The sequence below is a fragment of the Melopsittacus undulatus genome, chromosome 7 (assembly GCF_012275295.1).
Source record: "Melopsittacus undulatus isolate bMelUnd1 chromosome 7, bMelUnd1.mat.Z, whole genome shotgun sequence".
NCBI classification, from domain to species: domain Eukaryota; kingdom Metazoa; phylum Chordata; class Aves; order Psittaciformes; family Psittaculidae; genus Melopsittacus; species Melopsittacus undulatus.
Genome location: NC_047533.1, coordinates 41767872 through 41784364, shown reverse-complemented (window position 1 = coordinate 41784364; position 16493 = coordinate 41767872). Strand labels below are relative to the sequence as shown.

General features: G+C 37.1%; 1 protein-coding gene across 1 annotated transcript; it reads left to right on the top strand.

The window, feature by feature from the left end:
- Positions 1-217: 217 nt before the first annotated feature.
- On the top strand, positions 218-16000 carry TMA16 (translation machinery associated 16 homolog). Its single transcript, XM_034065028.1, is given in 8 exon segments — positions 218-344; positions 2236-2348; positions 7831-7868; positions 8668-8752; positions 9834-9982; positions 14008-14050; positions 15649-15780; positions 15782-16000. Coding segments are annotated over 8 exon segments (630 nt in total). The 5' UTR covers positions 218-341; the 3' UTR covers positions 15849-16000.
- The last annotated feature ends 493 nt before the right edge of the window (positions 16001-16493 follow it).

Below are 16493 nucleotides of genomic sequence, written 5' to 3'. Positions count from 1 at the left end.
CCCTGCTTCCAAACCAGCATCTCTGTGAAATAAAAACTAGCTGGAGACTACAGTAATTTTCCTGTTGTATTTTGCTGAGAACAGCATAGCTATCAACATTTCCAGACCTGCATGCTCCAAAGTCTGCCGACTAAACACATCAATCTGTACCAGCCCCTGAAGCGGACGGCGGACGGCGGACGGCGCCCGGCTCAGCACGGCACGACACGGCACGGCACGGCACGGCAAGGCAAGGCAAGGCACGGCACCGCCTCTCCGCGGAACGCCTTCCGCACCGCCCGCCTGCCCGCCCGGACCGCTCTGCATGCTGCACCGCGGCGGCGGAAGGACGGCAGCTCGCCATGGTGCGTGTGGCGGCATGGGTGGAGAGAAAGGGGTCCGGCTCTGGGGCGGTGGGGATTTTTCACAGGTGCTGCTCTTGGACCTTTAGTCCCGGCCGCTGCTCCTGGAACGCCGGGAGTTGGGGCATTCCAGCTGCAGGGCCTCTGGAATGCAGCAAGCGGCTCTTTGTGTTGCTAGCAGCTATAAACCGACCCTGGGTTTAAAAGCTGTTCCCTCTTAGCCATTCGGCGGTTCTGGTCGAGTTTGTTGTGGTCTTGTCTATTGTATGGGCATGTTTTCTCCCGGAGGGGTGAGCCCGGGCCGGCAGGGCGGTCGGGGGAAGCCGGACTGGCTTTGGGCCTGTATGACAGGCCAGCACCTCCGGGCCAATGGGATTGGCGTGTGAAGGTAGTGGAGGGTCCTCCCGAGAGTTCTGCGGTGTTCAGCGTGGTTTGTCTTTGTCTTTATCTTTTGTTCGCCACCGTAAACACCATTTCTAAGCTGTTGCTAGCCCAGAGAAGAAGGAGTTGACCAGAGAAGCTGTGGATGCCCCATCTCTGGCACTGTTCAAGGCCAGGTTGCACGGGGCTTTGATCTACCTGGTTTATGGAAAGCATTCCTGCCTGTGGCGGAGGGATTGGAACTAAATTGTCTTTAAGGCCCCTTCCAACCCAAATAATTCTAAGGTTCTAACAGATTTATTATGTATAAAGTCTCTGTTTATCAGTTGCAGTTTTCTGCATCACTTTTGCACATAGATCTACTTTACTTTAAGGTGTTTATTTTACACATAGTAAAAGACTTTTAAATTGTATATTGTTTGATAATTTTGTAATAATCCTCTACTCGTGATTTTAAAAAATCGTGTAATATTCCCTTGCTCTGTACTGCATGAAGAGCTAGAGAAGGAAAGCCTCTAGCTGCTCCTTGATGCAGGTTATTTTCATGGTCTGCCAGGAGGGGCAAGAAAATCCTTTTTGTTACATTGTACAAATTGCATATGGCCTTTGTCAGAAACCCAGATGTGACAGACTGAAGCTTGAATGGGGACATTTACTGTAAAGGTATAGGGAGGCAATCTTCATTTCTTAGCTGTAGGGTTTTACAAAATAGGTATTTCATTGTGTAAGATTTCTTAGAGCGTTTTCTATGCGCCAGTAGTTTTGTTATAGCATGCACCATGTTCCAATAATTCTGTTTTTACTGAGGGGGGTGGAATCTAACTGACAGAATTAATAAACTGATACTGTAAGTTAAGGGCTTTCTGAGATACTGATACATGACCTTTTAAAGTCTTTACTATAGGGTTTGCTTATATCTTCCCTTTAATATTTACTTAGCTTTACTAATGAATATTGGAATTTAATGAAACCCTGCCTGCAGTACTGCATTCAGCTCTGGGGTCCTCAGCAGAAGAATCACATGGAAGTGCTTGAGCGAGTCCAGAGGAGGGCCATGAAGGTGGTCAGAGGGCTGGAGCACTTCTCCTATGAAGACAGGCTGAGAGAATTGGGCTTGTTCAGCCTGGAGAAGAGAAGGCTCTGGGGAGACCTTAGAGCAGCCTTCCAGTATCTGAAGGGGGGCTTATGAGAAATCTGGAGAGGGACTTTTTACGAGGGCATGTAGTAACAGAGCAAGGAGAAATGGCTTTAGACTGGCAGAAAGGAGATTTACATTAGATATGAGGAAAAACTTTAAGGGTGGTGAGAGACTGGCACAGGTTGCCCAGAGAAGCTGTGGCTGCCCCATCCCTGGAAGTGTTCAAGGCCAGGTTGGATGGGGCTTTGAGCAACTTGGTTTAGTGGGAGGTGTCCCTGCCTGTGGCAGGGGGCGTTGGAACTAGATGATCTTTTAGGTACCTTCCAACCCAAATCATTCTATGATTCTAAGATTGTATGTTTTATTTTTTTTCAGCCCAAGTTACGAAAAAACCAAGGGGGGAAGCAAGAGAAAAAAGCTATCCATCCTTACAGCAGAAAAGCTGCACAGCTTGCAAGGGAAGCACACAAACAGGAAAAGAAAGAAAAGTAAGTTGACTGTACAAAATTTGTGTACAGACCAAAGGATAATATCAGAGTAATATTTCTTGTCGGGGGGGGGAGGGGAGTGGTGGTATAAAGGGACTGTTAGTGCTGAGGTTAGGGAATCTCAGCATTAGGGAAAAGAAAGGCTTGTGTAACTACTGCTGGGCCATGTGCACTGGCAAGTTTAAATTAATGAAATCAGCTTATACAAAGTATATAGTTCTGCTGTTCAATTTTAAGTACTCTTCTTACAGATAGGTTTCTTCTTACAACATCCTTGGCATGAATGGCATGATGCTGGTGTTTACACATGAAGCTTAGTCATGTAGTTGGACTTTGCTCCAAGGTTTAGTAAGAATCCAGTTTAGAGTCTAGCTTCTTCAGCTGAGGTGCTGAGTTCATAGAAAAGAAAACCCAGAAACCTTCCTGCAGAAGAGACTTCTGAATAAAACTGAATAGTTAGCTCCTCTTTGGTGATACCTGCTGTTCCATGGCAAGTTTGGTGTTCTGCTTTCAAGATTTACTTCCGCCTTCTACAGAGGGAAAAGGCAGCTGGTTAATACTGGCCTTTACGTCCATTATGTCTTGGCTTGTGTCCTGGTTTCAGTTGTGACAGTTATTTTTTTTTTCTTCCTAGTAGCTGGTGTAGGTTAAACCACAACAGCTTCCTAGCTGATATGCTGTGATTTCTTATTTAGAAAGTTATTAGTGTACACTTAAATCACTATCTGTCGAAGTACACTAGTATTTGGATGGACCATGTGATCTGAGCCCAAATATTCATAAACACCTGCAAGTGTTGATTTGGGAACTCCTGGTGCAGCTGAAAAGTTCTTCAGAGACTGCAATTTTATGGTTGGGGATGGATGTACAAATGCTACCCACAGCAAAGTTATAATGTTGCTGTAACTAGAAAGGGGCCCTTTGCCTAGCATAGATGTGTTATGTAGGCAAAAATTTATGAGTAGCAGTATTTACAAGTTTTACAATATTTTATTTGTTAATCCTGTATACAAATTGATAATGTTTCTGCCTTTTAATATAGAAACAAGTTGTCTTCAGTGCAGGTAGGGCTCAGAACTGGAAGCAGTGTTTTCAGTATATCACTAGCCCTGAGTAAACAGAGTAGTTTTTCTCTAAAGGCTAATGCACTTCTGCAGCATGGAAAAACTGGATCAAAGACAGTCATTGAATCTAGGAAGTTCATATGGTTCATCTCTGTTATTTTAATTAAGCTGTAGATTTACTTGCCAAAAGATGCTGTAATTGTGGTTGGCTAAATTGGTGCACAAATACTTTTGGAGCCTAGGGACATCTCATCTGTTGATTCCTATTTAATACAAGGGTATTATGTCAGGTGTAGGAAGTCCTTGAATGGCAAGTTACTGGAAGGTGAGCATGTCTTTTGTAGAAGTATCAGTAAATGTTTGTGTTGGGTTTGTGTGATTTGTTTCTTTTGTTTTTTTCTGTTGCATGTTTTGATTTGAGTTTGGGGTTGTTGGCTGGAGACAGGATTCAGGATTTGAGACAGGCTTATACTTACTTTTTAACCTTCCTGTGTGATGGAGGAAGAGAAATAAGTACTGTGAATATTCCTGTTTATGTTAAAACAGGAAAGGAAATTGCATTTAGTTATGACATGCATATTCAAGTATCTTTGCCCAACCAATACAATAAAAAAAGGAAGATGTTACCCACAAGGAATTTCAGTGCGTAGTGCAGCAGTAGGAAAAAGGGAGGAGAAATTCTGCTCTAAATTGCTGGAGTCTTTTACAGCCTTCATTGTCCACATACTTTTCAATGTAAGCATTCCCAATGAAATATGACAGTAATAATAAGCTTATTGTTCAGAAACTGTGGCTGCACTATGAAAGACCAGTCTTGACTGTAATAGGAGGAGACAGACTAGTTGGTTTCAAAAACTTGACTACGATTGAAGAAGTCATCTTCTTCACTTGAACCACACTATTTATTTTAATCTTTTTTCCTGTATCCTTCTCTTTAGTTATTCTCAAGGTCTAATGAGCAGGAGCAAATTCCAGTGTATTACTACCAATTTATTCTCTTAATCTACATGTAAATCTGTATTCCTATAGGCAATTTATTTGCTCTGTTACATAATTACAAAGATATTTCTGTGAAACAGCAATAGCTTGTTCACTGGAGCCAGAACACTGCTTTTTCTACACTTTAGGAAACCAGACCATAATCGGATATTCCTGTAACTTCTTTTACTAGTGATGTACCACCACCAATTATGTTTTGTTTGCAGCTGCTGAAATCTCTGTCTGGCTTTCGTAGCTAAAGTTGCTATCACTGTTTTGTTGTCTTTTTTTTTTTTCCCTGTCATTTTCCCCCCAGAGTCAAAATATACCTTTTCTATTGTGCATATATTGTAAATTTTTTAGTAGTCTGTGGATTTTCACTACAAATATACCAGTCCAATACTGCCATGCTCTGAGATAAGAGGGCTAAGGAGTTTATATGGTATTTCTTGATCTGGCATGAAGTAACTGCATCGGAATAAGCAGTAACCTTAAAATAACTCCTAGCGGAGCTCTTTGTTTCTCCTTAGCTTTTCTGTTGTTTAACCTTTTAATCTCATTTTAGCCACCATGCTTCTGCTTGTGATGTTTGCAGCAGTGATGTTATCCTAAAAGCAGATTCATTACCTGTTGTGCAATAAGCAGACTGGCACAGGAACAGAAGAGAGATTGCTTTTTATTCAGGCCTGGGTGCTTGGTAGATTTCCACAAGTCAGGCACATGCTGGCTTCTTTGTTAGATCCATATACAAAAGTTACAAGGTAGTACGCTCTCAGTTAGAATGATTGATCAGTAATTTACGTACAGTAATAATATTTGCTGTCATTTTTCCTAATCACTGCACATGCTCTATGGGGGTCTTTGATGGTCATCAGTGGTCATTTAATGAGGTTTCCCCCAGAAGTTCTTTGCCAAGTTTCAATCATGTATCAGCTTTGTGCTATTGGACTAGTCTTCTTGATTGCAGCATCAGTTTTCCTGGTTTATATCCAAGGTCCAGGGCTAGATATGTTTGCCAGTTTCACATAAACAATGCACTGCTATCCTTCAATGTCAAAAGCTGGTACAAGGTCATCCTGACAGAAATTAAATAGGTTTGTTTGTAACAGTGATTTGAGATGTGCTCTTGCAGATTTTATGTGGAGCTGAATAAAATGAAATGACTGCAAGAAAATTGGGATTTTTAATTCTTAAAGAGGGATTTTCATATAGAAGTATCCTAAAAGGCTTAACCAAGCCACTGATTGGAGTGTAAGCTAATGAAAAAAGGACGTGTAGAGAGAAATATTTAAGGTATTTAGCAACCTGAAGCAAGAAATGAGGAAATACGTCGCGTCAGTCGTTTGGAAGCAACAGTCTGCCACAAAGTCGTATCCTTGTTCTCACCCTTCCTTTGGTATGAGCAAAAGATGTTACTGATTGTATGCAAGGAGATGAGAAGAGTTTTCTTTGGCTTACTTTATTGGGTTAGCCTCCCTGTTAATACTACTGCTTTCTGGTAGTCATCAAGGTGAGGTTTTTATGAAATGTACAAGAACGCAACATCTGATTCTATCATTCATTATTTTTCATACTGTGAGATAAGTTTTGTACACCTAGAAACTGAAAGCTTTTCTTACAGGAAAAAATCCTGGTTATAAACTTAATTGCCTTGATAAATAACTGATCTAGTGACCCTTGCAGGTGCAAATGATAATTTGTAGTGTTTTAAAGCATAGATACATGACATGATTTATGATTCTAATCAGGCAGCTTTTCTAGATGGCATTGTAGTTTTCTCTATGGCAACGCTTTGCAGATGTGCTCAGCTGGCTGTGTTGCCAGTTGCAACGACTGCTGGTGCAGAGTTCCACTGTGTGGAATATGTGTCCTTTTCTTGGTTGCTGTTACCCTTCAAAATCCCATACTCTAAGCCCTCTGTAGGCTACCTAGCACAATTTCTACTTAAGGCATCTCCTAATCCAACTTCTTTTTACATAGGCTTATCCAGGTCTGTCCTTAACCCACGGGAACAAGAGTAATTTATGTTTTAACACTATAATCTTTTAATTAAATCAACCAGCTTGTTTTTTGCCTTTTTTTTTGACAGGTGTGATAAAACTCAAACCCCATACTTGGCCTCTATACACTTTTGCATTAAAAATGTTTATGCCAGATGCTAGAATATCTATAAAAGTAAAAAGGCTTTTCTTGAATGCACTAGTGGAATTCTTAGCAGCTCACACATGCTGTGCATTTGCTTTAAAGTGGATTTTAGACAGCCTTCAGAAGATTAAATACTTCTTGAAAAAGTTAATTTTTATTTTCGTAATGTAGGTTTGTGGTCAAGTGAAACAAGTATGTTTGTCTCTGGAAAGTAGGACTTTCTCTTTTGATACATATTTTTTGTGACAGGTAACAGATTGTTGTGCTTTGAGTTATTTCAGTTACTCTAAAATGCTTATTAAATTCTATTAATTTAGAGTACAAGGAATTCAATGAAGAAGCACATTAGTTTTGAAATGTTGTTTTTTGGCATTATTTGTTCTTTGTTGATGCTACCAGTTACGATTTTCTTTATCAATTTTCTTATTAAACTGTGTAATAACACCAACCTTGGCATATGTATACTGAACAGGGATGGCTAAGATATTTTTTCCAGTGACAAATTTCATACTTATCCCAACAATGTATAGTTTTCTTTTCTGGAAATAAAATGACATTCAGTAATGTTCATTGCTGCAGACTTAATCTGATAGCTTCAAGACAAAAACATATGAAGCACTGTATTACCTGTTAGAAAACTTGTGTTCTCTGATAGCTGCTCAATAGGATGCAAATCAATCCCGAAATGAATTGGGTACACACATCCCCTAGAGTACAGGAAGCTTCAAGTATCCCACCAGAAACTGAGGTGGAGTTAAAATACTTTGAGATGGATTTTTAACCTTTTTTTTTTTTAATAAAGTTGTTAGTTTTGTTTTTTTAGCACATTAATTTTTAATGCTCACTAAGGACAAACTTTAATTATCACCAGTTTATTAGATACTAGAATGGTATTTTTCACTCTGTATGCTTGTTTTGCAAGGATGCAGTGCAATTAAATGTTCCTGATTAAATATATCAGCAGAATATTAGTAATACTTAAGAAAATTATTACAATGCAGGTCTTCTGTGAAATTCCTCTTGCAGTCCTCTAAGAGAAGTGTTGTGTCCCAGTTTCTTCCAAGACGTTGTTTAACTGTAAACTAGACAAATTCAACATAGTAATTTTACCAAAAAGTAGATTTGTTTTAGATGAAGCAGAATGAGTTTTACACTGTTCTGAATTAGGCACATATTTCTGTTTGAAACTTTACCTTGACTTTCATTGTGATTCCAGAAAAATGATTTTTGGAGAAAAAAACTTATTATTTGTGTAATAGTCATTCATGGTCAACGTAACTGTTTTTCTCTGCCAGGTTGAAGACTGACAGAGCTTTGCGTTTGAGTATCATTGGTAAGCAGAAACTTCTATTATTGAATACAGTATTTAACTTTTTAGCATAGATTTTACGTTTTACCGATTTTGTAGATGCTCTAGTTAGGGTATCTTTCTCTATGATGATGACTCTGTAATCTTTAAAGACTTTGTTGAAATGCTAAAATACCAGATGGTCACTCAAGTAGTATATACAGGAATGACCTTGAGGCAGTGTTACTTAATCTTTAGTCAGCATACATGACAACAGTGCAATACAGACCAAATGTCTGTTTTGTACATCTGTGCGTGTATTTATTGTGCTTATCTCCATGTTTTTTTAGTTATTTGTAAAAGAGGGTAATATATGCAGGTTAACAGACATATATAGTGCTAGCAAGTAAATTCAAAACTTTGAGACATAAGCTGGAATATTTTCCTCTTTTATGATTGACTCTGTACCTTTTCAGTATAGTCTGTTTAAGAATTGTGATAATCAGAGCTCACTGACCCGTTGTGTTGGGGTTTTTTTTTTCCCCCTTGGGGCCTTCTGAGGTTTCCAACTTAAGCAGTTGATACAGAAGTATTTTAAACGCTAATTTGGAGTAAAGCAAAGTGTAATGTCTTTTTTTTTCTGTAAGAAAAATATAAAATACATCTGAAATGATGGGAGAATATTTCCTTTACAGCTGCCTTCATACCTGCTACACACAATATCAGTGAGTCTATGATGTCATTCAGAATCTTTAAAAATGGGGGTTACTTTAAAAGCTTTGAAGAACTTTAATCTGTGTTGGTGCTACAGTAGTGGTGTAATCATTGATGTTTATTCTTATAGGAGAAAAATTGCAGTGGTTTCAAAGTCACCTGGACCCCACTAAAATCGAATACACAAAGAAGCAAGCTGGCGAGCTAATTGAAAAGTAAGACTGGTGTTAAAAACAGGATTGAAAAACTTGATTTATCTTCAAATAATACTCTTAATTAAGATCTGTAAAGTGATGATGACTCAGAGGAGGGCTTTTTATATATTACTAATATCAAGTAGTTGCTTTTGTTGGAACTGGGGTGAATTATATATTGAAAGATGCATATATTCATACTAGAATTACTCATGTAAGTCATGTGTTTGGAGATCTATCATTTAAGTATATCTGCTTTTGTAGCGTGTGAATGACCCAATATTATTTGTACAGTAGTAAAGCTGTGAATTTGCTAGCTGGGTTATTTGATGATATTTAAATACACAGATTTAATTCCACTTACTCCTTTATTCTTTAATTGTCTTTGCAGAGAAGATTAAACAGTACTGAGGTGGGTTAGTTTTTAGGGCAGGAAATACCAAAATTGAATCTGCTAAGCAGCACCTCAGTTATTTCTCTGTTGCTGCATGTATGTACCTGTGGCTTGTCATCTGCTAACTAAACAACATAATATATGCATATTCTTACATAGGTGTACTATATTAGTTCCCTTTCAGAAGCTCTGCACTATTCCTTACACTGTTCATGGAATCTGTAAACTGCTAATTAATGCTAGTGATACTGCAAAGGCAATAGGAACTTACTTTTTGGATTTTGGTTGGGTATTTTTGAGATGATTTAGAACACATGCTAAAGAAGAATGTTACTTTAAAAATTATTATTGAGGTGGTGAAATTCAGCAATTGAAAATTAGGAATACTCAGATTTAACACCGGTCTTCCAGAGCGGGTGAATTATAATGATGTGGGATTTTTGTTTTATGCAAATACAGTTTAAAAACCAAACCAACAAAAAGGCAAATAAAAACCCATAATCTTCTGGATGCCACAGATGATTCAAATGAAATTCTAAATGGAGCTTCCATTTTGAAGATTAAAGTCGTAGTTCAAATGTAACAAACATCTCTAATTTAGAAAATAAATACAATTAGTAAAATAACCCCTTAGATTATCAAAGTAATTCTGTTTTGCAGAAGTTTTGCATGACTGTATCTAGCATAAATGCATTTTATTTCTTTCAGTTATATGTGTCGATTCGATGCCGAGTTGGAGCAGATTGAATTACAAAACAGTATTAAAGGTAGACAAGGCAGACAGCATGGTTCACGGGAAACTGTCATCAAGCAGACCATTGAACGTGAAAGACAACTCTATGAAGGCTATGGAATGGGTATGGAAAAGCATTACAAATAATCCTGTGGTCATACGTCCTCCTGCTTACAAGGCTAGAATCTAGGTGAAATTTCTAGGTATTGTCTTTATTTTTCTCTTTAAAGGAATTAACTAACTGCTAGGTACTTATACTTTGCAGACGACTTTGGGAGGTGGGCAGCATAAAGAAAAGAAGTAAAAAGATGATGGAGATGTGACTCAGATTTCTCATTTATTACTTTTGTGCATTTTTGTTAGTACTGCCTCTTTAGTTCAGGCATTTATAACCCATTTTTGAAACTGAGATTTAATGCACCTGTCTCAAATACGAAAACAGTTCAGCAGCTTGCTTGGACCTTAATTTTATATGAAGTATTTTTTATTTTACAAGTACATTTCAGTGGGTATGCATGTTTTAACATACATTAGCATGAAGTCTTTATTTGCTCATGTGGGGAATAGCCAAGCATCACTTTCTCTACAAATTAGTTTTCTTAGGTGGTCTTCATTATCTGGACTTGTGATAATGAAATCTTTATATGCAGCTTTCTCTGTCATTCTTTTTATAATACATGAACTTATTGTTAGGGATAAGCCTGTAGCCTAATTTGCCCCTTTTGACCAAGGTGGACCAGTGGCATGAGGAACTTCAGCAAGTTTCATATAATGAGAGTGGATTTTAGTGTTCATGAGCTTAAATGAAAGTCTCTTCAGAAAGAGACCTTTCATTCTACTAAGGTTGAGAAGTTTCATGTGGGAGAATGATGCAGCAGAAATTGTAGTATTGATGTATTTCCAAAATTTCGGAGTTTGCATTTAAAATTGAGGTATTCCAGGAAGAAATCCTGGGCTGTTGTGACACATCTGCTGTACAGGCTCTATTCTACATGCATAAATGATAACCCACAACAAATTTTGCCTTTTGTTCTTGGGCAAAAGAGTTGAAAGCACTTGAAGTTTTTAAAATATTCACCTTGGCAATTATCAGTAAGATCATGCCAGATATTCTTGTTGACTCTTTTTTTATTACTGTTTATCTTCCTTTGGGTAGCCATCTGCCAGCAGAAAATAAAATATTCTGAGGAACAGTTGTGTGAAAACCACAACATAATCATTAGAGTTGAAAATTTCCTCTTAAGGTGCATAATCTTCTTTAAGAGGAAACAAATTATTTTCAAAAGTGTTTTCTGATATTGGAGGTAGTCCACAGATACAGGCTACATGTGAAAAAGAGAAATGAAAGATTAAAAATTAGATAGCTAGAACTAGGCTGAAGGGAAGCAGCAGTCATCTGGTGAAATAAGGGAGAAAGACAAAGGGATAATGAAAATGCAAAAAACAGAGTTTTTGAGTAAGAATCAAGTCAAAATAGTGAAATTTATGTATTTTGCTTTAATAAATAAGCATGTTGGAGTTGAGTGATGAACTTTAGTGCTAAAGTATTATTGAGAGCTTCTAACAGTACATTGTGGAAGAGATTAAAAATCTACATTGTTTTGTGGTAAGGATGCAAAGCACAGCAATGTTTGGGTTGTGTGTCGTACTCCTCTTTCCCCCAGCTTATGTTGACCAATAAAGAAGATCAATGGCTTCAAAATTTTGCCAGTGATACTTAGTACTTTCACAGCCTGCAGTGGCAGAGGAATTCAGTAATATCTGTATGAATTCATGCATAATCTTTGATTTCTTAGAAAGGTGAAAAGGTCATAGGAGATAGATACTATGAATGTCATCAAATAGCTCAGTTGTAGAAAATCTCTTTTTTGGTTTTGCTTTTAAATTTTAGTCCTTCATTTTTTCTATACTGTTTTGTGGAAAGCTGACAGAAAAAAACAAACCAGCAAAGCAAAATAGAAAGATGTCAAGTGCACAAGCACAACATAAAAATAAAGAAAAATCTAGAAATATTGTAAGCAAAATTTGAGGTTATTATAGTATTAGTAAGTGAATCATTCAGAGAGCATGGTGCAACTTCACATATTAAAAACACTCTCAAATCATTCATTATTTGTTATCACAGCTGCTGCAGGTTTTGCTCTCTGTCTAGGACAGTATTAATTCAGAGAAAATAGTTGCTGCCAGATACTGTAATTAGAGGTTGGGGATAAATGGAAAACAGCTGGAAACTGCTTTTATGCTCGAGCTCATTATTATCCCTGAAAACTAGTGAGTGGAGCTGTTATAACGACTGAGTATTTGTTGGGCTTTTTTCCCCCCTATTCTTGAACTTGGTTATTTCTTGTATGCATATGCTTTTGCTATGAAAAGACTACATGATATGAATTACTTATATTTAGGAAAGCCTTCTACAAGTTGATGCTTGCTCTGTATATCAGATGTATGTAAATTGAAAAGGAATTCTTCTTTACTGGCTATTTACAAAAGTGGTAGGTATCCAAAACAATAGTAAATGTTTGTCTTTCTTTAAAAAAAATGCCTACACAGGGAATATTCAGTTTGGCTCTGTTGTTGAGTTTTCTTAGCAGCTTCTTGTCACTTCTTTATTCCTTAAGTTTATCTACATTAGTTGTACTGCAGTTTTCTTCCTAATGTTGTCATTACTTTATTCCTACACAGAGGACTAGAGTTTCTAATTCTGTTCCTAATCTGGCAACTCTGTGGTTTGCATGTGTGGTTTGCAAACACACATGTAAGTGTAACTTCAAAAAACTTTTCCACTGCCAGAGCAGTAAAAATCTATTCAGTACAAAGTCTTGGTCACAGAATCTCTCACCTTCAGAATGCCTGCTTTCTCGTGATATTGGGGAGCCCTGGGTGACAGGCTAGATAAAACTATTGGAATATTCTCTTCAGAAAAAGATCTTCATAAGATAATAAAAGGTATCAATGCTTTACAAGGTCTTTTGTTTTTTGGTGTTTTTGGGGTTGTTTTTCATTATTTTTTTTTCCCAACCACAAAAAAGCAATTGACAGCTGAAAGTTTTGTCATTTCATCCTAGTTTGAGAATAACACTGGACTGAATGTTGGAGCAGTGCTTTAATAGAGGGAACAAATACAAATCTCAGCTGGCACATATTTCAGTTGGCCCAAGTTAGCATGGTGCCACTTCTGCCAAACTGACTGTTTACATCACTGAGCTGTGTCCTAGAAGCAAACCAAGTAGTCATTGCTCCTTGTAAAATACCTGAGGCAAGGGAAGAACTTCTTTCTCTTGTAAGGGCTAGGATGTTTCAGCATTTGACACCCAGTTGTGAAGAGTGCATTAGAATGTGTTCTATTTAAACACCTGATATCTTGCTGTACTTTTCCCAGTGTTTGTATTTTAAACACACATATTCTTGTACTGCATGGTAAATTTCATGAAGTGTATTTAACTGTTGGTTACATTTTTTTACTTGAATTACCGGATTTACTTTCCTAACTGCTGCTGATCTCTCTTGCAGTGGTGACTTAAGTGCTTTGAAATTTTTTTTCCAAAAACATTTCAAAATACTTGTGGACTACTTAGTGCTCATTAATTTAGCTTGAGGCCTGTATATTTAGGCCAGCTTTGAAACTTAAGTTTTCTTATTTTACCTTATATCTGTTGTGCATGTTTGTAGTGAGTTCTGAGAAGTATAATTGTCTTTTATTATGTGAGTGAATGTCTGTTAAAACTAGCATAACTAGACCTTGATCTTGGTTGAGGATGTTAGTTATGCTTTTAAATCAAATAATAAATTAATTGTTAGTTTTTTCACTGAACTTTTTCTAAAGGGAAACTGTGATTAAAATTCTGCTGTTTCTCAGATGTGTCAGAGAAAATGAAGCATGCTCTTTTTATTATTTGTCAGGTAGGATTTTCAGTAAATGGTATATTTGAAATCTGGACAGGTTCTTAGGTATAAGTTCACTTTTTCTGAAGCAGTGAGAAGTTCTTCCTGTTTATATATTGCTTTATGAACTTTCTAATGAATTCTCATTTTCTTGGGCTTTTAATCTCTGAAATAATACTTTCGCCCTTTAGCTCACATTTCTTTCTTTGAAATGAGACTCATGAATAATGTAACGCATCTAATAGAATTTAATTTTGTTTCCATTAGAGATCCCAGACATTATGAACAGAAAGCATCTTAAATTTTTCAGGTAAGTTCTTTTCATTATCACTACTAATCTGTTTATGGAAAACAGTGTTTCTGAATTTGACATGTTATATGTCCTTTTTCTTAAAAAGGAATTTATGCAAAACTGTCAAAGGATTTGCCATTTAAAAAAGCAGACTAGGTATGCTGTTGCTATTTCAGCACTTATTAGCTGTTAGAAGTTAAATGCTGGTGACAGTTAATCATTAAAATACTAGGAAGTTTAGAAAGCTTCAAAAGTAGAATTAAATTTCTGTAACTTAAGTATCTTTTTTCAGTATTCTTAGAGAATATTTTCTCTTTATGTAGAATTCAGACCTCAGCTGTTCACTGATTTACAAAAAAATTAGCATTTACTGTTAATGTTTAAGTATCAAGACATGAATTTATTGATAAATTGAATTACACTGTTTTCTTGCCAAAATGAGATTTCAGATGGTAACTTTAGTCATATAACATAGTGACTTTAGATATTTAAAGTCAGAACTTACCATTAAGTAACTAAATCAGCACTAAGGTCTTAGTCGTATTTTCTAAGTGTAGTAAGTATTTGTGTGTACATACTAGTTGTAAATCTTAAGCCAATTGAGGACTTGCATCCAGTTAAAAGACCTGGGAGCTGTGCACATTTGGGCCAGTAAGCCAGTATGCCTTGGTAATGGATTGAATGAACACTCCCGCTGACAGCTCTGTCAAATAAGGTACTTTAGGGGAAAAAGAAAAAAGGAGCCTTATGAATGCTTATGTTGCAAGGAATATATAGCATTATACCACTAACTCCTAGGGGTGGTATGTAGCCAGAAGTCATGCTTAGAGGATGATGGAATGACTCAACAGACCTCTGGCTGCTGTGTTTATAAATACATTATTGACTTCTTTTACTGGGATGTCTGATGGAAGTGTTGTATTATCTTGGTAGAGCAAAAATGTGTCTATCTCCTAATTGGCAAATACTGTCTTTGCCCTTGAGAAAAATTACCCATGCAGTGCACTTACTGTGATCAAGAAGGCATTCCACTAATTGAGAACTGGATTTGACTTGTCATATATAAATGAACCCTTCCTCCTTCATGCAGCCTTTTGAAATAATATACTTATGTGAATTAATGCTTACTAACATTTTGCGTCTTCTTGAAGTCAGTTCTACAAGATTTTAACAGTTACCATACATCCTAATGAAAGACTTTATGTACATGTGGTATTAGCTCTTCAAATGGCACATCCAGATGAAGAAACTCTTGCAGTGTAAGCAACAAAAAAGAAGTTTGGGAGTTTAGTTTGTCAAATCGAAAAGCAGGTGGCCTGAAGTAGCTGAGGAGACAAATAGCCTGTGGGAATAAAGTGAATCATATTTTTTGTTCAGAATGTCAAATCTGAAAGCATTTAATTCTTCACAGAGATGTTACAGGTGCTATAGTATACAGATCAGGTGAAAACATTGGTCCTTATTTGTACTGCAGTATGAATACTCAGGGACTGAGTATAATTTAGAAAAGCAGCCTCACTTGAGTTAACGTCTTCTGAAGAATGGCAGAGTAACTCTGCCACATTCCTTCTTGCTGTTTTTATTGGTAATGGATTTTCATTACTTTTTTCTTTTAGAGAATGGGATGGTGATCTGAGGAAACTGCCAAACATCAAAATGAAAAAGCTCTCAGCTAGGGATGCTGCTTGCAGTAATCCTGAGGTGGCAGATGTGGAAGCTAAAGAAGAATTGAATAAAGCAGAAGAGATGGCCTAATGAGCACCAGCTGATTGAAGAGCTGAAAGAGCTGAAGGACATTGTAAGAAACCTATTTTAATGATCACTAGAAACAAGGCAAAGGCTTTTCTAGTTGCATTTTTTATGAGCTCACTGTGTACCTATGGTAAACATTAAACAGTGTATTACTGAGTAAAGCTGTATATTGTTGGATACAAAAATCTGAATATAAATAAATACTTAAAATCTTAATTGTATCCTTCTCATATTGTACCTTCACTTTAGGATGCAGGCTCCTGAGCTGAGAAAGCAGATTTTCTTAGTAATGGCAAGAGTGTATGTCATGTTCTGTACAAACAGCAGGTACCCTGGTAAACAGTAGGGCCACCTAGCATGAACTTTAATGCATCACTTGTGGTGGTTGCAGCTGGGATTCCTCTAGCTATATGCAGTTTTGTGGAGAGCAGTAGTCGGACTCATCTCACAAAATCCAGAACACTCACCTTGGGTGTAAGAAATAGTCTTCCTCTTGGTGGAAATGTATATGCAGAATATGAGATACATGGAGAATCAGTTAATTCTGAAGAACTCTTACATTGTACCTCTCCTGAGAATCTGTGTCAGGAACATAAAAAGCTGGAAAGACTTAAAAATATGTAGTATTTTATGTTTTGTCAAGAGAATTTTAAGAGAATTACACTGTCTTCACCACTCTGTATTGAAGAATTCAGATCAGAAGGCAATT